Source organism: Aulonocara stuartgranti (genome assembly GCF_965226115.1).
Source record: "Aulonocara stuartgranti genome assembly, chromosome: 18".
NCBI classification, from domain to species: Eukaryota; Metazoa; Chordata; class Actinopteri; order Cichliformes; family Cichlidae; genus Aulonocara; species Aulonocara stuartgranti.
The window spans coordinates 33,746,429-33,768,474 of NC_138954.1; the positions used below are offsets into that span (position 1 = coordinate 33,746,429).

The following is a 22,046-nucleotide window of genomic DNA, read 5'->3' on the forward strand; positions in this document are numbered from 1 at the left end:
TAGTTAGGTTGCTTAATATTTACGCTAAGTACTCTTTAAAATACCAGAATAGGGAGGATGGTGTAGGTCTAAGTTTATTAGATTGATCAGTATTGCTGAACTATGAAATATTTTTTTTGTATACAGGTATAACAGAATAGCTTTAGTGTAGTTGTTGTTTTAAACTTGAGTATGAACTTGCAGACTTGCAAAATGCAGCAAGATATTTTAAAAAACAGTTTTGTTGATTAAAAAACACTATATCGGATTCATATCGGTATCGGCAGATATCCAAATTTATGATATCGGTATCGGACATAAAAAAGTGGTATCGTGCCATCTCTAGTATGTAGCACACTTTCCATGTATGAATGACAGTGAGTGAACAGACTTTAAGATAACTGAGACCATCTCAGATTGATTTTGTTTATGAGAGATTTGGGACAAACTAAACAGAAGCACTCAATGACCCCAGTCTGACTTTCTTCCTATTGCAAAGATTTAAAAATTGCAACCATCTGGTCACACAGTCCTGTCTGTTTTCTATTAATGTTACATAATAACAAAAACTATATCTTACATACCGTTTAAATCGTTAGCAGCATGTTTTGGACTATATGTATTAAAAACAGACAAATCATTCATTTTTAATTCATCTTACCTCAAACAAGGCCATATTCTTGCCTTCATAGTAGGTCTCTGTGTCCATGTCTGGGTTGATGAATGCAGAGGACTCCCTCCGGTTGTCATCTCCTTTTGAGGTAAAAAAGGAGAAAAAAAGAAAGAACCAATGAATAAACAGGCAAGAGGTTGACAGAATCATTAGATGTGTATTTCCATTTGGATTTAACTAATTGTCACTGCAGAATTAGCTTACTGACTGCCTCTTGTATGTTGATGTTATAACTTGTTGCTCTTAAACAAGGACAGAGTTGTAGAAGACTTCAGAAAGGTGCGAGTCTGCCTGGACCGAGTGTCATCAGTTCTTAGTGAAATTAATGGGTGTTAGTGGGAGGCTACTTGTCTCAGCATGGTAATCCCAGTGAGCAGCCAGCATCACCCATACTCATCCCCATGACTATTCCATGTTTTTTTTTTTTATTGTTAGCACACAAATAAATGTGTCACGGCTGGTGTGATCCTACTGATGGATCTCTGTCAGTATTATGTTAGCAACATTACCAGAACCAATGATAGTCTGCAGTCCAAAGTCTCTCTAATAGTTAATGCAAATGACCTGCATAGATACTACTCTTACTGACCACGAAAGACTGATGACACATCAGGGGCAGTAACTGTGGTTTAATGTCGTCCCAAGGATTCTTAAGTATGGGTTTTGTTGGACCTGTACATCAAACTACTGGCCCAGAGCTGCAACCACTGCCTTTGTAAAAACAGCACAAGACTGCATTACATGGTCCAGGCTGTATTTGATATAGCTGTGCTCTGTGACAACTGTGTCCAGTACCATTTATAGAGAATCAGGGGTCAAAGGTTTGATCCCCTGGAGACAAATGAAGGCTTTGGCCACACTTTAGGCTTATAGTTTTGCTAACAGCTTTTGTACACCACTTAAAGACACAGTGGCTTAGATTAACATTATGACTGGCCTGTTCAGACTGGCTTCTTTTGCCCCTGGTTGTCATGCAGTGGTCTATGACTGTTAGATATGGCATATTATCACACTCACATCACAGTGTTGTAGGCTACACTGTCGCCTTGAAGAGCCCAGGGCCTTGCATGGATTTAGTGATTGTTGAAGATAAATTAATGAGGATGGTGTACCGTAGATGCACATGACATAGTGAAGATTGTAAGAAAATTTCGCATGTGGTATTGAGTGAGAAAGAATATTGGTAAGAAAGCTGCTTTTTCAACATTCATGCAACAAAAATATAAAAATATACAGGGAGTGCAGAATTATTAGGCAAATGAGTATTTTGTCCACATCATCCTCTTCATGCATGTTGTCTTACTCCAAGCTGTATAGACTGGAAAGCCTACTACCAATTAAGCATATTAGGTGATGTGCATCTCTGTAATGAGAAGGGGTGTGGTCTAATGACATCAACACCCTATATCAGGTGTGCATAATTATTAGGCAACGTCCTTTCCTTTGGCAAAATGAGGCAAAAGGACTTGACAGGCTCAGAAAAGTCAAAGATAGTGAGATATCTTGCAGAGGGATGCAGCAGTCTCAAAATTGCAAAGCTTCCGAAGCGTGATCATCGAACAATCAAGTGCTTCATTCAAAATAGTCAACAGGGTCGCAAGAAGTGTGTGGAAAAACCAAGGCGCAAAATAACTGCCCATGAACTGAGAAAAGTCAAGCGTGCAGCTGCCAAGATGCCACTTGCCACCAGTTTGGCCATATTTCAGAGCTGCAACATCACTGGAGTGCCCAAAAGCACAAGGTGTGCAATACTCAGAGACATGGCCAAGGTAAGAAAGGCTGAAAGACGACCACCACTGAACAAGACACACAAGCTGAAACGTCAAGACTGGGCCAAGAAATATCTCAAGACTGGTTTTTCTAAGGTTTTATGGACTGATGAAATGAGAGTGAGTCTTGATGGGCCAGATGGATGGGCCCGTGGCTGGATTGGTAAAGGGCAGAGAGCTCCAGTCCGACTCAGACGCCAGCAAGGTGGAGGTGGAGTACTGGTTTGGGCTGGTATCATCAAAGATGAGCTTGTGGGGCCTTTTCGGGTTGAGGATGGAGTCAAGCTCAACTCCCAGTCCTACTGCCAGTTTCTGGAAGACACCTTCTTCAAGCAGTGGTACAGGAAGAAGTCTGCATCCTTCAAGAAAAACATGATTTCCATGCAGGACAATGCTCCATCACACGCGTCCAAGTACTCCACAGCGTGGCTGCAAGAAAGGGTATAAAAGAAGAAAAACTAATGACATGGCCTCCTTGTTCACCTGATCTGAACCCCATTGAGAACCTGTGGTCCATCATCAAATGTGAGATTTACAAGGAGGGAAAACAGTACACCTCTCTGAACAGTGTCTGGGAGGCTGTGGTTGCTGCTGCACGCAATGTTGATGGTGAACAGATCAAAACACTGGCAGAATCCATGGATGGCAGGCTTTTGAGTGTCCTTGCAAAGAAAGGTGGCTATATTGGTCGCTGATTTGTTTTTGTTTTGTTTTTGAATGTCAGAAATGTATATTTGTGAATGTGAAGATGTTATATTGGTTTCACTGGTAAAAATAAATCATTGAAATGGGTATATATTTGTTTTTGTTTTTGAATGTCAGAAATGTATATTTGTGAATGTGGAGATGTTATATTGGTTTCACTGGTAAAAATAAATATTTGAAATGGGTATATATTTGTTTTTGTTAAGTTGCCTAATAATTATGCACAGTAATAGTCACCTGCACACACAGATATCCCCCTAAAATAGCTAAAACTAAAAACAAACTAAAAACTACTTCCAAAAACATTCAGCTTTGATATTAATGAGTTTTTTGGGTTCATTGAGAACATGGTTGTTGTTCAATAATAAAATTATTCCTCAAAAATACAACTTGCCTAATAATTCTGCACTCCCTGTACAGCAAGCCTCTCTGGCTTTTAAAATAAGATTACAAAAGGGTTATATACCGAGGGTTATAGAGTCGGGGCAACAGCTTTGCTCAGATTGCTTCTTCTAAGCTGGGACTACCCACTAAGAGGCAGGATATCATCGGAAAACAACAATGAGATAGTGATTATGTACTGTAAGCCTGCCACTAACAGCTGTTTAAATCCAATGGCGTATCGTAGGATGAGGTTGCTCATAAACACAGATCCAGAAAGACATTCCAGAAGCTCTTGATTGTCCCAACTGTTGTTAGGTGTTGTCCAAAGAGTGATGAATTGTGTGTGTAAGCATTCAAACAGTTTTAGTGACCAAACCAGAACAGAGGAAATGCCATGTTTGCTGCTGCACATAAGGTTGTTTGCTTTGGGTCATTAGTTGCTCCTTTTTCTTTTCAGCCTTTTTCTTTCTGCATCTTTTTTAATTATACATCCACCCTTCCACTCTCTTAACTCAAGGGTGGGGAACTCCAGGCCTCAAGAGCTGGTGCCCTGCAGGTTTTAGATCTCACCCTGGGTCAACACACCTGAATCAAGTGATTAGTCTATTACCAAGCCTCTGGAGAACTTCAAGACATGTTGAGGAGGTATTCTAGTCATTTAAATCAGCTGTGTTGGATCAAGGAAACATCTAAAACCTGCAGGACACAGGGCCTTGAGGCCTGGAGTTGGACAAATTCAGGCTGTAGACTATCCCAGCTGTCATAGAGCAAAATATCAGCATCATTTCCTAATCAGTCCATAAAACATCCAGACATGCAATTTTATAAAAAATCTTTTTGCATATACAAACTCTAGTCTGTTTTACTTGTAAATGTAGAGGTTTTTTCACTTTCACTCTTGCCCGTCTCTCAAATATGTGTTACTCTGTGGTATGTATGCGTGCTTATTCATGCCCTAAAGCTATCAAAACTATATCAGCAAACTCTAACTGTAATCATATTCACTAACCTTTGATTCAATGTTACTGATCATTAAAATTTAGTTTTTGCAAATCCTTGTGTCTGAATTAGGGTGGCTATAACTCTGGAGGTAGAGCAGATCATTTACTAATTGGACGGTTAGTGTTTCAATCCCAATTATCCTTGGGAAAGCTACTAACCCCAAGTCTCTGATGCATCCATTGGAGTGTGAACGTTAGATACGTAGAAAAAAGTGCTTGGGTGAATGAGGCAAGTTGTACAATGCTATGAGTCCTCAAGTGTAAGAATGTGCTATACTGTATAACAGGGGTGCCCAATCCCGGTCCTCGAGAGCTACCGTCCTGCAGCTTTTAGATGCATCCTTGTTCCCACACACCTGAATCAAATGGTTTGATTACCTCTTCAGCATACCATCATGTTTGGCAAAGGCCTGATAACAAGCCATTCATTTGATTCAGGTGTGTGGGAACAAGGATGCATCTAAAAGCTGCAGGACGGTAGCTCTCGAGGACCGGGATTGGGCACCCCTGCTGTATAAGAACCAGCACATGTAAATTGGTTTTGAATATTGCAAAGTGAAATAGAGTTATCAAAAGAATATGAAGCTGTGACTTAATGTCTAAAATGCTTTTGTATTCTGCCAAAGAGATATCAAGTAAGGTTGAATTAGAGCCGGGCTATACTTTCATGTGATAGCAATTTGTTCCACAAGATGTCGTAGAGGTTGTGGCGGGCCAATGTAACCTCAGAAGTCATTAAAAACACAGTCATAGTAAAATGACATCCTGGGCAAATTCAAAGCTTCTTAATGGGATTAGATATATCAAAACTCCATATGTGAATACTTTTCAACAGAACCACTGGTGAAATAGCTGTTTCACCAGCGGTGCAAGTTTTAGATAAAAATGTGATGTGTGAAATCTAGAAAGATACACAAGCACACACACTACACTTCAAGGTCTATATAGAATCGACTATTTCTTAGCTGAATTACATGGTAAAATCCACCAAACATGATATAGTGTTGATCAACAGCACAAATGGGTTAGCTTGGAGTCCTATGTGTGTGTCACTGTCAAGTGTCCTTATGAGCTACTTTTTTCTCTTTCCCCTCACTACATAAGCAGTCGTGGCCGATGGCTGCCCTGCTAAAATTGAGTTTTTCCTCCAATGGTGTCCCAGGGCACCCCATCTATGAAACAAGCATTTGAAAGAGACTGCTGTACATAGCTGCATAAAGCAACGTTAATTTCAAGCCACATCTGTTGGTGTACAGTACCCAATTTTATATTATCTAAACCTCATGTGCCAGTGTTTAATTTTTCTAATAGTTTACTTAGGAAAACAAAGTCAGATTGCATTCATTTTCTGTATAGATCTTGTCAGAACTGTTTGATGGGGAACATGGTCTGTCATCATATAGTCATGTCAGACAATTTGCAAATCATCATATTATCAGGTAAAAATCAAAAGACTTCTAAAATGGGCTGAGTTCTAAATGTCCTCTGAAAGTTCGTTGAGTGAGCGTAAAGGACTCTGACAGTTTGATGCAGTAATCATGTTAACCAGCAGAGGTCTCCATTTCAATATGTACAAAATGCCACATAGACTTTGTCTATGTTCAATAAATGTTTAATCCATTTAAATTACTAAAACACACTAAAATCCATTTGGCACATGTAAGTTGTTATTAAGTGTCAGTTAATCTGATTTGATTTGATATACCTTTATTAGTCCCACAAGGGGAAATTTCATAAGGCTGCAAAAAATGATGTGTTTGCTAAGGTGACCATAAAAATATATATATATAAAAAATATTTTTGCAATCTAACATTTGGCACAAATATTTTTTTCTTTACGGAAACATATGTTACATGCATGTGTTGCTTAGCGTGGACAACTCACATGATTCTTGGGAAACAAGTACAAAACTCAAAACGAGACTTTTTTTTAAAATCATTTAAAAAAACAAAACAAACAAACAGGTATTATAAATGACATCTCGGAGCACACCTGCAGGACCAGCCCACCAGGTTATCTGTGGCATGTGATTTGAGAGCCCCTTGGTTAGAATGACAAGCAAACAAAAACACAAACCCATGCCCTGTGAACGCTCCCTGTACAATTTAGCTAGTAACAGTTTGACCCAAAATAGACATCCTTTAAACAGGAAACAGGGTGGCAGCTGCTTTTGGCAGTTCTCCAACCCCAAAGGGCTAACATATGGAAAACAGAGCTACACATGACGATTTATGTCCTTTGCGTTGGAGAAAGAAGAAGGACATGAGAACCACCTCGAAATGAAACAGACAAATGCTATGAAGACATTTAATGCTGAGTTTAGGAAATTTGCTGGACGAGGAGTATCTAAGGTGTAAAGAGCAACAGTGGATAAACCATGGGTGAAAATCTCCATTTCCAATTCACTGTAAACAAGGATGTTAAAACCAGTTTTGGCATGTAATTTTAATTCCCTTGTTAGGCAAATGTTTAAATACAATATTAAACTTCTTAAATAATAGTTTCAAGAATGTGTGACAGGATCAGCTGCAAAGGTTGGTACACCAACTCACCAGTTAGGTGGTCTGTGTGAATGTGATCAACCAATTTGCTTGGCATAGCTCTAAGGGAGGAAACTGTTCAGCTAACAAAGCCCTAGATTTATATTTAAATCTAGAGTCTGTAGATCCTGACTGTGGTATTCTTCTTTCTATCTAAGGTATCAGTCACATAAGCCTAGAAACCAGGCAGTGACCCAACCAGTTGGTGTATATTCCAACAATTGGTGAGTGGTTGCTCAAGGTTGCTGTCTGGGTGAAACTGCATGCAATGAAGGTGTGTACTAAATACCTCCTTGTGATTGCATTGGTTTCTAGTGGATTGCCGCTGTTGGCTGTAATTTGTATGGAAGATGCCAACTTGCCTGGAAACATTTCCTATAGATTCTCTGAGATGCAGGAAACTTGGAAAAAAAATGCAACGCAAACCTCACAACCTTACTTCACTTTATAATAAAAAGCGCCTTGAAGCAGCTGTTAATGTGATTTGTTGTGCTGTAAATAAAATAAAACTTAATTGAATTAAAAGTGAAATTTCTGCTTTACAGTAGCGATCAACACACTCCGGTTTGTCTACTGCTTGGCAAGTAGTTTGGGTGTGTCTCTAGGACAACATGACCGGTTATCATTTACTACTCCAGTCTTCTTCTCTGTATTCGTTTTCATAGAGATGCCCTGCTTTTTGAGTTTCATCAGTGAGGTTCATTCAGAAGCAAACAAATAATCTCAACATGTGTCAAAACTACGTGCTAAAACTTGACAAGGAAAAAGAGGGACAATATGAAACAGGACACTGTACACATGACACCGGATACTTCTTTGGAAAATGATGAGTTGTTTATACAGATTGCATCTTGTCTGTTCAGCACTATGCATAAATCGGTGCGTACGTGTGTGCTCGTCTGTCCGAATGCAGAGCAATCTGTGACTTTTGTCTTCTCCAGAAAGGACATATTGTAAGGAGTAAAGTTGTAGTAAAATGTTTTTACATTACATTATGAGTTGTTATAGGGTCACCACTCTAAAGGATCTGTTGGACCTTGATACACAGATAACAGAGGGTCTACATTGTTTGGAAACCTTTTTATTTTCCCCTCATTAGCATCAGTAAGAGATACAGGTTTTCAGGGGAGGATTTCCTGTTCATCCCCCCCTGTGGGCTCCAAGCAATTTTAAATAATTTCCTTATCCTATATGTTGACATAATGTAATCTTAAAAGAGCAAAAGCACTGAAAATAAACCACTACCCCCAAAACACCCCCAAAGTCATTAAATGAGGTAAAAAAACAACAACAACAACAACAACAACAAATCACCCACACACACAAAAAGAATGAAGCTCACTCAAATAGAAAAATTAAATAGAATATAAAAATAAAGAATGAATAAATTAAAACTAAGTTTAATTATATGAAGAACAAAAACTATGTAAATGTGTAAAATTACTACTTTTATATCACGTCACTCTGTATTATATATACATATGCACACACCAGCACCTAGGGCTGTTCGATATAACGATATCTATCGGATATAAAAACGTCTGTCGTTTCATTTTACGCTGTCGTTTATTTCGTGGTGTCGCAAAATAAACTGTTTACGGCAATATTGTTTCATGGTTTTGATGGTCACTGTAGTGGCTATATTCATTTCCTAAAGTTAATATAACCACACTACTGACAGACAAGCCTTTGTTTTGTATGCGTTGTCGTTAGCAACAACGACGGTAAAACCACGGCGTGTCCGCTTGTTCCACATAAACCTTTCACAATAAAGCTCAAGATCCTGTTGAGACTTTTCAAAATAAACTGAATCATGTGAAAGAGCAGATTAATTACGGATGAGAAGTAAAAACGAGCCGCCAGGTGCTAAAAATAAACCTTAGACTCAAACGTTAGAACAGGCTTTTCCCCGCAGCACGCCGTGTAATAAATACTCACAAAGAAAACGGCGTCCGTTACAACTTATGTCTAAAAATGTATCGTTTCATGCATCGGTTAAAAAACTCGACTCCAGCTACACGACACACAGCTGGAAACACTTCACGCAAGTCGAGCTGCCCGAGATTCACAGAATTTACAGAAAATGTTACATTTTTGTGATTTATATCGTTATCGGACGATAGATGTCTTATATCGGGACATGAGATTTTGGTCATATCGCACAGCCCTACCAGCACCAATTTATTAAAACTATTCATTTTGCAAACACATATGACAACACCGTATATATAAAGCTAAAGCTGAGTCTGTACAATTCTAAAAAGCTTGAAAGTCAATATTTGGTATCAGCCCCTTGAGTCTTCCACAGTTTTCCTGGTATTCTTTAAGTAGTCTTCAGGAATAATTCTCCAGGTTTCCTGAAAGATATTCCAAAGCTCTTCTTTGGATTTGTCTGCTTTTTGTTCAATTTTCTGGTCAGATGATCCCACACTGCTTTAATAACGTTGAGGTCTGGGCTCTGGGGAAGCCAATCCATGACTGATTCCATTGTGTGTTTTTCTATGCAGGTATGTTTTTACTGCATTGGAATCACTGTCATACTGAAACGTTGTCAGTTAGCGTTGGGCGAATATATCGACTATCGACGATAGGCTGAGCCTATTGTCGATCATTTTTACAAGGGCGATTTTTTGATTTACTTGGCCATGAGTAAGTTAATAATGATGGAATTAATAGAAGCAGTAAACAGAAAAAAAATGATAATAATAGCGCCGTTTTAACAGCACACTAGGGCTGAACGATATATCGCATTTGCGATAATATCGCGACATGATCAAGTGCAATTTTCTAACCGCAAAGGCTGCGATTATACTCTGGACATGTCCAAATTCATGGGCTGCATCCTCCTGAGGCCGCATTTGTAGACCGATTACGTCACAGCGACGCGCCGAAGGCTGTCCAAATTACTACCATATCCCAGAATTCATAGCGCGGCCCAGCCAAACTCCAGTTTCCAGCAATGGCGGCCGCTACTAAGTTTTAAAATTACTCATACTAATCTTTCTGTGTCACAAAATAAACTTTTAAAATATTTTCAGGCGAGAAAGTAGTTGTGTAAACATCAAATATCTGCTCGGTTTATCAAGATATCCCATATTTGCAAAAGTGCTTCGACGTTTTCAGAGGCGTCTGCTACCCACCAGCTCGACAGCTAGCCGGGAGCTCGAGGGTTACTGATGCGGCCGAGAACGGCACAACTCCCGGCACATCATTTTCAGATCACCGCGGAGTTTCGCTGCTCGGGTTAAACGTAATATATACGTCACTTAGACAACCTAAAAATGTTATTGTTGGGCTTTTTTCAGTGTTTTGTTTGTTCGTGAGTAAATCGGTTTGGCTGAGATTAAAGTTATTAGATTAGATAAAATAAAACTTTATTAATCCCCCGGGTGGGTTCCTCCTTGGTTTTCACACAGCTGACTAAACGTCAAACAGAAAACTTATTAAACAGAAGTATGAGACAGTCGAGAATTTACACCAGTGTCTGGTTATATTTTAGATAGCAAGAAGCAGACGGCCGAGTTTATTAAACTCCACCGAGACAGCGGTGACGCTAATCAGAAGGCTAGACCGTCCAATTTCACGCCTTTAAACTTTAAAGGCATGTTTGTGTGTGTGTTTATACAATTGCTATTATGTTTGCACTTTATGTGTAATGTTACTGACTGCAGAGATCAGTAAGATGTGTGTATTTTTTATTTATTAGTTTTATTTATTTAATATTATTTTTTAATTGAATGACTGTCTAGTAGTTCACAGATGTCGAAAAACTGAGTGTGGTAAAGCCACTGATTTTGTTTATGTATATTTCTGCAATCTGCACATTGTACTGACTTTCATTTTAATGTTTACACCAGGGTTCCTTGTCAGCACTTTATGCTCAGATGTTTGTAAGCTAAAAATAAACTATTGTGTATGTTCAAATATACTGTTGTGATTGAAGAAGTTAAATAAAAATGTCAGTCATCAATTCATGCATCACCTCATGTCATCATAACAGAGGTCTGTCTTCCAGGAAAGAACAGTTTAAAATTAATGTAATATAGTATTGGCCATACTATATGATGTATTGCTTGTCTTTGTTTAATAATACAGAAGACAAAGACCTTAAAAAATAATCGCATATCGCATCGCAATCGCAATATTGGGGCAAAAAAATCGCAATTAGATTATTTTCCATAATCGTTCAGCCCTACAGCACACTCTTTCATCTGCGAGCAAATGCACCCTCCTCAGAGTGCGCCCAAATGTAGCGATGCATTTACGCAAACTCCTAACAGAAAGAAAGAAAGGCAGTAACCTATGTTCAGAAAAAAAACATGCGGATGGTGGACACATACATGCTCATGCAAGGTAGTGGTGTTTGAGTCCCAACACCACCAGCTGAAATGTGGCCCAAAACCATGACAGAGCCTCCAACGTGTTTTACAGATGGCTGTAAGGATGTTGGACCTCTCTCCTGACCTCTTCTGTATTGACAATAACTTGAACCAAAAATGTCAAATTTGGATTCATCTCTTCATGAGACCTGTTGCCACTCGTTCTCACATTAGTTCTTCTATAATTTGGCATACTTCAGTCTTTTATCCCCGTCTTAAAAATGAGTTCTTAGGAGGCAGCCGTCCACTGAGACCATTTTTGACGAAGCTTCTGTAGAAAGATCAACTGAAATGCCAGATACAGCTCTCAGGTCCTTTTTCTATTTCTTAACAGCATGGCTTTTAAATACCATCCATATTCTGCATACCTCAAATTGTTTCTTAAGAATATGATACTTATCATGCCAAGACATGTCAACTCCACAGCCAATAGTTCTTTGGTAATCACTTTGCTCCATCTCCTTCCAATCGTGTTACCTTTGGTGTTTTTCAAAGATTCAAGAAATTAAAAATTGGTTCTTTACCAAGTTTTCAGTTATAGTAAATGGACTGGTTCTTATATAGTGCTTCTCTACTCTGACCACAAGCGCTTTACACAACTGGCCTCATTCACCCGTTCATACAAGCACTTTTTTTCTGTGTAAATGCTTTCTAGCTAACATTCACATTCAGAGAGCAACTTGGGGTTAGTATCTTGCCCAAGGATATTTGTCATGCCTGGAGCAGCCAGGGATCAAACCATCAACATTCCAACCTGGGCTACCTCCTGAGCTACAGTCACCCCAACGTTATGTGATTTGGTTCTACAAATCATGTGCGTCAATGTGGAGTCTAACATTTAGATTAAAAAGAGAGTAATTTTATTTAGCGCTATCCAAATTGTGACAAACAATGTCCATCAACAAGACTGAGTGCAACATATGACTGATCGCTGAAAATAAATGCATTTAGTCACTGTCTTTGTCCTTAAACTGATGGTGGATTAAGCACAAAAACGCACATGTTAAACATTAAAAACACCAAACTGGGATCACAGGAGAGGAAAAGGAAAGAAACTGGGTTTGTTGAAGAAAACCTGCCAGTAAGCATGTTGGATCAGTCTGTGAGCTCTTAAGTTTAACCGTTGACTCTCTTTCTGAAACAGATAACCATGTACACTTAATTTCTGTCAAATAAATAACAAAGTAACGTGTCATGGTTTGTAGTTCTTCTAAGACTGTATTTACCTCATTTTAAGACCTACTAAGAAGCAAGCTAATTTTTAATGTGGTACTCATATGTAAAACCTTAGAGTTTAAAGAGGGTCTGCTCTCTTTTTAACATTATTATAGTGAGGGTTAGAATATAAAAAAACCTAACCTGTTATGCTTGTTTTACTGATACTTCAAATCTGCCTCTAATCTCACAAATGCTTTGGGGGAACATGTCCTAACTGGTGGGTCCAGAATGATGACCATGGGTGACTCGGGCTCACTGTGAAATCTAACTGATCAAAGTCAGAAAACAAAAAACAGATTAAAAAAAAGGCCCACATATGAAAGATGAGCAAAAGAGGAGGCATAAAAGAAGTTCCGAGAGAAGCAAGACAACCAGAGTTCAAAGCAAAATGACCAGAAATGCCTTAGCTAAAGACAAACCTACATTTATTGCAGGAATTTTCCCTAAATGGAAAGTATGCCTGTTCATAAACATGACACTTGTGCAGTAGAGTTACTTCATCAAAATATTTAAACAAGGCAGTGTCTTGTAATTGGATTTCATTCGAAGCCATTTCTGCAGACTTTTGAGTCTAAAGTAATAAAAAGAACAAGCACACCTAGATTACAATAAAGATATCAGCTGACATTATGACTTTCTTTATCACTTAAAAATCTTGAAGCAATTTTTTGTCTTTCCAGAAAACAAAGCCTTCAAGCTTCTCCGCTTCTTCGAGCATTGCCCCGTGTCTGTTCTGTTTCTGCAACCTACATCCAGTAATTTTCTAACATCTACAAGTCTTTATATTGAGGATTTGCTCCTTATAAAATTCTCTTACTGATCCATTTAAAAACTGTGGCAAAAAAGTAGCCAGAAATGCACAAGAGGAGTTTGATAGATTTCAGACAGTACAGCATAAGAATGTAGATTTTTGCAGTAAAATGAGAAAACAACCAAATGTTTCAGCTGTTGCATACAATCCCACTGCTGAATATTAAACAAAGACTACTATTTGAAGTCGCGTTGCTCCCAAGCTTCGAAATACGACTTCAAGGTATCTGGAACGTGTAGCACAAACAACCTGACCCAACCCCCAAAGTGGTTGACTGGGAAACTGATGGATGTAAAGAGGTACAACATGTGCACAAAGAAAAATGGTTAAACTAAGTGTTATAAAGGTGAAAGAAAAACAGGCAGTAATTTTAAATGGTATAATAATATGTCATGTAAGGATATAGACTTTGTACTTTGTCACTGTAAAACAGTTAGGCCTCTTTTACACAACTTCCCTGCTGTTTGAGGTTAGTTTAGTTTACTGTATATTTAGTTGCTTTGTTCCAGAACTGACATACAGAAACACATGCAATGAGGCAAGGAGCCTTAACCATCATTCAGGGCTGCTAAGGCATACATACCAACACCAAGGCCCCCCTTCCTGCCCGACTCATCCAAGTGCAAGTTATAGCTAGTTCATCTCTGACTTTGCATTTTTCCTTGTGGGTGTCTATATGTGTTAAGCATGTGCCTGTCAAAACATGCATCTGTTTGTGTCAGCGCGCTTCCAATGTCATATTTAATCTCACAATGACGCATGCAGTTTATCAAAATTGCACACCTATACTTCCCGCAGTGCATGCTGGGATAGCAACCACAAAACCCCCAAAAAGCAGGCTTGTGTATGAGCACATCAGCAAAGAACTGTTTACACCTACCTGAAAAAGGATCCTCTGAACTGTCAGCCTCTTGCTCCTCTGAAAAGATTTTGCCCAAGCTGATAGGTCTGTTCCCTCCAGCTGCAGCTCCACTGTTGCTGCCATCTTCCACATCCTCCACTGGCACCACAGTGAAGGTGGGCATCTTGATTCTTCTTTTACCCGGAAGAAACTATGAAGAGATTACAAACTAGGAAGACACTGGCTTTTCCCACAGAGAACAGATTTTAAAAAGTGTCCAGATAAATCTAAATAAAAGGACTGAACCCGATGAGGCAGGCCAAACTTCACTTTAACCACAACATGGCACTCAGATCTTTTGTTTCCCTTCTTTTTGGTGTGTAATCCAATGTCCTCTAGACTCAGGGTGAAAGTACCGCCTCCTGCACATGAAGCAGGCCAAAGTCCTCCTGTGTATCAAGTTACGCCCTCTCCTTGTTTCTTTCCCTCCCTTTTCTCCTAACTGCTTCAGCACTGTTGGCCCACGTGACCCTCTGTTTACCATATGAACAGTTAGTCCACACAGAGGAAGCCCTGCAGCCCCTCCCACTCTGACGTCCCACTTCTCTCGCACACACCTTAGAAATGCAAGACGGCAGGGAAGCAATATCCAGAAGTACATATAAAAAGGATCTGACTCATCCACACGAAGCGGAACACCCGAGTCATGCTTAGCAGGACAAACCTAAGTCTGTTTCTTTCTGCTTTCGTTTGTTCCTCTCCCTTCGGCTAATAGTTGTCGTCTCTGTGTTTTTCCAGGTAAACAAGAGGAGTGTTCCTTTTCCCACATTGCATGATGGGTAATGAGGAAGAACAGCGATTCAGAATATTCTTGCTCTCTGACGTCCGCACACATTGTAACAGCAAAGGAAACACCTTGGAAATCTTGAAGAGTGACTTTCCTCTTTATTTCTCTGTATTTCCTGTCTGTTGCGAGTTCCACGATTACAATGGACAGTCACAGGCGGAAAGGAGTGAGCTTTGAATAACAACGGCCACAAGTAAACATGCATTGTGTTTAGTTTGTGGGAACAATTATTTTATTACCCATCTTTCTCTTTAAAAGGCTGGCAGGGCCTGTCTTACTCAACTATAAACTACCTGTTACATCATATCTTTGTGTCAGTACTGTGAAGTCTGAGTACTGAGAAACTATACAAGTGTCTGTTTTTGAAAGTGTCTGTGTCAGTCAGTATATTTTGCAGCACGTCTGTTAGGTGTTTAAAGGGAAGCTAAACTACATGTCTTACTTGAGAATGCCATTTTGGCTTTTGAGGTTTAAAACTATAGTAAAATATACTATGGTCTGAAATTATACATGTCTGTATTCATCTAATGTATTTTATACCACTTGTATTTAAAGTTTAACACATTGTTGAGTTACTCTAACATAAACCCGAGACACATGGAAAAATGCCATTTACACCCTGAAATGCAAGACAGTATGAACAAGCAGCTTTACTGCTGCTGTTTTCTGTATTATTTTGGTAGTTCAAGTTTTGCTCTTTGCTCTCCAGGAGGATGGTATCATTTTTGTGCTATTTGTTAATTTTTTTAATATTACATTGCCAATCCTGGACCTCATCCACTACATAGCATTATTAATCTGGACATTAACTACACAAATGCCTTTATGTAACATTTCTAATGAATCCATTAGAATCACGTAATAGATTAATTAGACAAATCATCTCAGAAAGTTGATTCTGTTCATCTGTATGTGACGTTTTCAGTGCAAGAAATATTTTGTAACTTATCCAAGCGACTTCTTCAGTCTTGGCTGACAACAACACATTTGCACAAAGTACAAAACTAGCACCGCTGACTAACAGTGGGCCGTGAGCTAGATCTCTTAGGCTGTAAAATTCCCGTCAATAATGAATTCAGAAGTCGATGTGTAGGGTTAACCAGTAAGTGCCACAGATCAGGATTTTATGTTTGTCTCTCATAATCTATTGGAGCACAAACTGAGTATCATGAGGACGCTACAACAACACAAAGTGAACAACATCGCCACAGACACAGCAGCCAGGGAAGCAGAAGAACATCATGTCAAGAAAGCATGTTGTTCTAATAGTTTTCCGTTACTTGTCTTTTGTTCTGCAAACACAGAAACACAAGCACTTCAACTCAGAGGTGTGCACTGAATACGATGAATATGATACAGGACCACTGTAACCAGCTCCTTATGTTATTTCAGAACTTGTGCTGACAAAATAACCAGATACTCAGTATTGTTCACACTGACAATATTGTGCACCCCTATGTATGTTTACACAACTTATAATGTAGCAGGCTGCTGGGGATTACTCTGATCCCCTTATTGACAATTTGAGAGGTGAAACACAGTTTCGCACAAGTTCATGTACGAGATTTAAACTGCACACGCCAACATTCACGCTGTATTTATGTTCATAACAACATCTCTCGAACACACTTCTTGTACAGCTTCACTCTGCTTACATTACCTGTGCTCACCTGCAGACACAGAAACACAAGCACTTCCGTTCAGCGCGGATTCACTCTGGAAGCCGCTCGCGCCACGCGCGTGTGCCAACAAGATATAAGGACCCCCAAGCTGCCCTACCCAGTGCCTGCGCGAGGTCCACTAATGGGAATTATAATAGACCTGTCGCTACCCGGGGTACCGATCGGGTTTCCGGTACGGATCGGGTAGTGACAAGACCCTGTGCACGAGAAAATGCTAACTTCCTGGTTTGAGACCGGATGTAGGGTTGTACATTTCCGATAGCTTTACTTTGCGGTCAATCGCTACTGCGAAGATATCCTCCAAAATCATGTCCAAAACTCGAAAACGGAAAGATTGCGTTAAGTTACAAAGAGCAGAAGGTGGGAACACTCACCACTGTTGTGTTATACAAAATCTAATGATCAGTTTTGATGTTTAAAGCGTTTAGATCGATCAGTTGTTTACATCACTCAACACAAGCAGAACTGCATCACTGCAGCAGAAGACACATCGTCCACACTCAGAAGCACATCTCTGTATCGTGACTGGTCTCATGATTTAAACAGGCAAATGTTCAGCATTCAAACTACAGGTGAAGAATAGTCAAACCAGATGTTTCCCCCATAATGTCGAGATCAGCTAGTCAAGTACACACCTACACAGCATGTTAACAAACCGTGAAAAAAGCCACACAAAAAATGAATGATTGCTGGTAACGGTTTCTATACATTAGTATGTACGAAGGATATGTTGTGACTTGCCTTCAAAATTACAGCGGTCCCTCGCTATAACGCGGTTCACCTTTCACCTCGCTGTTTCGCAGATTTTTTAGTGCAAGTTTGCACTTTTTTATTTTACGTCACATTGTGTCCTGCATCCTGATCGCTGCAGACGATCTCCTCCGTGATGTCTCTCCTGTACAGTACAGAATCGCTGCATCCATCGCTAGCAGTGTGACTCTGAAGTGCAGTGCTGTATGTCCACGATGTCCACCAAACGTTTTGCACCGTCAAAAAATAAAATCGGCTACTTGATTTCACCTATCCTGGTTATTTTTAGAACATAACACCCGCGATAAACGAGGGACAGCTGAGAAATATAACATTTGAATCCCTTTTCTCTTTTGCTCTGAGGCGCAGGAAAAAATATCAACAAGTCGATGAACATCATTTACAGATATATTGGGTAAATGCCCGAGACATCTATAGAAATGTAAATCGCCGCTTGATTCATTCATTTGCTAAACTTGTTTTGGACCGTAAACCAGGCGCGAATAGGACACCGGAAACAAAGCTCCCCACAGGAGTTTCCGCACCGGAAGTAGCATATGCTAACGTGCACACAGTCAATTAACCCACTAAATGTTGTAGTTGGATTGCCAGTGAGCATAATATATGTCAAAATAAAGTAATAAAAATGTAAATCAACACAGTAACATCAATAAGGAACAAAATTAAATAAAATTATGTTTTGAAATCCACTCCTGTGGATTCAAAAAGGTAAAAGGGGAGCACCATCTCAGAATCGAAGAGGGGGCCTGAGAGTACATCTTTTCATCTTATAATGCTGTGACCACCCATGGTACTCATGGCTATTTGTCACTGGTCATGACGATTTTCATTTTAATGATAATATGAATCAAATTGACCTCATCGTCCAAAGTCATGCTTTCCCCAGGCAGTATCACTTAGAAGGCATAGCGTGTATTTTTTGACTGCTATGCAGATGATACCCAGCTTTCTCTATCCATGAGGCCAGATAACAAACACACTTAAACTACAGAAATGCCTTCAAGATACAAAGACCTGGATAACCTCTAATTTCCTACTTAATTCATATAAAACTGAGGTTATTGTACTTGGCCCTAATAATCTTAGAAATATAGTTTCTAACCACATGCTTACTCTTACTGGTATTGCATTTAAAATCCTTCTTATCACATACAAGATCTTGAATAATCAGTCCACCCACACATGCAGGGCCTTGGAGTAGGGGTATGTCACCAGGGTGCAGAGGAGGCTATGGTGCAATAGGCCCATAATTAATGGGCCTAATGCAATACCTTCCCACTGTTGCCAAAGCACTTTCTCACAGGGGTTCATCTGATTGTTGGGATTTTGTTTGTATTATTGTAGGGTTTTTACCTTAGAATATAAAGCCTTTACAACAACAGTTGCCTTGAGTCAACGTTATTTTTATTTGTTGCTATATAAATAAAATTTAATTGAGTTGGTGCCATTGTTAGTCTCTTCAAAGTCATCAAATGATAAGTACTAAGGTCACACCATATAATGCCAGCAGAGGGTGCTGCAGGTTCATGAGGCCTTGAACCTGCAGCGCTGACAGTGAAGTGCGAAGAGATGGCAACTCAGTGTCCAAGTCACAGGGAATGATATTTATAATTTGCAAGCAGCCAGTGGTGGACTAGCTGCACATATGCTTTGGTTCACAGGAGGATGGCGCAAAGAGCACCTGAATCTGAACAGAGCTGTAGAAAATGATATACAGTTATTAGGTGAGATGCAAATTTTGTATCTACAAAACCCCATTTTTTCCTTCATATCATTTGTGTGTGATATTGCTATGCCTATGCCTGAACCAGCACAGATTCTCCTTCCTGGACAAAACTGCCATTTTATCCTCAGATGGCTCATGTGTGAATGTTGAAAAAAAAGGTAAAACCTAGAGAAGTAGAGGTGAAATCAAATCCCTTTAGCAAACAGTAAAAAGGTCAGTGCTGACGCAGACCTGGGAGCAGGCTGTCCTCCCTCAAGACTATATTCTTAAGTGGCTATAGATTCTATTTGTAGCATTTTACCTGTTTACTGACTCCCCCACTCCAAAACCAGGTAGCTGCACAAACATACTGCAGGGTTTGGATGACCTCTTGTGACATCACACAAGGTATAAATTTCAATTGCCTGCACTGTGCTGTCAGACCACAAAATGCAACATCAAGAGCAACAGAACTCGTGTTTGTCCAAGTTTTCATTTAGTCAGAGTATTTGACGAAATCCAGAGATATTGAATATATGAACAATGCTTCTAATTATATACACAGACACCCAATGAAAAGTAATTCCTTCTATATTAAACAAAAGTGTTGCTGAGATTGTGTTAAATGCTAAATACACTCACCAGTTATTTTATTAGGTACATCTTGTAAGTACCAGAACTGTCTTAATTCTTTGCAGCATAGATTCTATAAGACATTGGAAACATTAATCAGAGATTCAGGTCTATATTGACATGACAGCATCACTCAGTTGCTGCAGAGTTGTAGGTTGCAAATCCGTGAAGTAAATCTCCTATTGCACCACATCCCAAAGGTGCTCTATTAGATTGAGATCCACCTGTGGAGGCCGAGTACAGTGAACTCATTGTCATGTTCAAGTGTGCACTCTATCATGCAAATGTCAGAGCAGAAACTGAGACTCATCAGACCAGTCAACACGCTTCCAATCTTTTATTGTCCAGTTTAAGCCTGTGCTAATTGTTGCCTCATTTTCTTGTTTTTACCAGGTTTAAGCACCCGATGTGGTCGTCTGCTGTTTCTTCTCTGATCTCTGGCATGAATAGAGATCAGAGAAGATCTTCTCTGATCAGAGATCTTCAACAAGGGAACTGCCAATGGTGCATACAGATTTTCTATTGTTTGGACCATTCTCCATACACCCTTCTCTAATGTCTTCATACTTGAGGAACAAAGAAAATAATAATTCCAACTGACAAACATAAAAAACCATTGACATTTTTTCCAAAAAAGTTTATCTTCCTCTAACATGTAAGGTTAGGATAGGGTTACCACCAACAGTGACTTAGACTGTAAACTGTTAAAGAAACAACCACACATCATGGTGATGCCTAACTTTGAATTATACTATTAAATAAACTCAACTAAAGTTTCTGAACCAAAAATCTTTTTGGAACTGCTATACTGTATAGTAGCATTGAAGATCATATAATGCCTCCCTTGTCCGCATCACTCTTCTCCTTTTAGAGACATGACCACTTGCTCAACATGCAGCAATCTCCAGAACACCCAAGAATAACCCGCTCGGTCCTTCTTCACACTTTAACTTAAACACCGAGTTCTCCTTCGTTATGGAAAAAACCAAAAATGAATATCTTAACTATTAGGATTCACTGTGTGTACTCAGCCTACCGTAACCAACAGGGGGGCTCCAGGCAAGCATGGGCAGCAGTCAGACAACTATTTTTGGTATAAGTGGAAAATTTTGTTTTTGAATGGGGACCAACAGCAAAGGATCAGGAGAAAGTCTGTGACTCCTGGGGGACTGTGGGAAACAGTGACCCTCTGCAACACTCTGCTGGCGCTGAAATTCTGCATGTGGGTTACCAACAAAACAGCAGGCGAGGGAGGGTTGCCAAGCCCATAATTTGACTTTGGGATCAGTATGTGTGTGCGAGTGTGTTTGGCTGGTGGGAGGTGCAGAGCCAGAATTCATCATCCTTAAAATGCTTTCCACCTGCAGATGAAAAAAAAAAGTCCAAAATCAAGTCAGTTTTCTTCTTTGTGTCAGCATTTTACACGAAAACAGATGAGGTGAACCACTCCTTAAGCTAGAAACACTGCAGAGGAAACCGGTGGGAGGAAAATGTAAAATGTGGAGAAACGAAAAAAAGGCAAATGATTAAATGAGTGGGTGATAACTAAAACTGACAGACTAGCAACAAAATGTGGGTCTGGAATCTGCTCAAAAATTCGCTGAATTTTTGGAGGGACTTTAGCACAGGAGGCCAAGAGCAGTTGTAGTTTCAATCAGTAAAAGCAGGACAAGGAGACTCTTGCCAAACATGAGGCAAGATTTCAGACCAATTAATTTCTTTGAAGTGTGACTGCTTACTGTACATAGTCCAGTAGACATGTTTGCTTAAGGGAGTTTAGAAACAGTCTGACTGAGTGATATATCGCTCTCGCCCATATTTCTGCCACTTGTCATCGCCCACTCCCTTTCCTCCAGAGTGGGCAGAGCATTGGCACCAACCCTCTTTCCAGCTGGTGCAACCTGTAGGGTGTGCATTCGAAACCACTCATGGTGTTTTTGGCCACTGATTTAGCTAAAATAAATAGATATGTCAGCAACTCAAATAGAAAATATAGAACATAAAAACAAACAAAAAGAAAATTCATATAATCTGTAAATCAGGATTTAAAATATAATTTGGTACCCCAAGAGTGCCTCTTTGATGTACGCAAGATGTATCCCAAATA

The 22,046-nt window shown here is 39.5% G+C and overlaps 1 protein-coding gene across 2 annotated transcripts in view; it reads right to left on the minus strand.

Annotated features, from left to right (window-relative positions):
* LOC309694166 (solute carrier family 12 member 7-like) overlaps window positions 1–16,765 on the minus strand; it is a 43,700-nt gene extending 26,935 nt beyond the window's left edge. Inside the window, exons 1-2 of one of the 2 annotated variants that reach the window (XM_082514004.1) lie at window positions 14,341–16,765; window positions 641–732 (exon numbers count right to left, since the gene is read on the minus strand). In XM_082514004.1, the coding sequence (XP_082370130.1) occupies window positions 641–732; window positions 14,341–14,485 (237 nt within the window). In that variant the 5' untranslated portion in view covers window positions 14,486–16,765. The remainder of the gene's footprint in view (window positions 1–640; window positions 733–14,340) is intronic. The other variant, XM_082514005.1, reaches the window with a different exon arrangement.
* Between the last annotated feature and the right edge of the window lie 5,281 nt (window positions 16,766–22,046).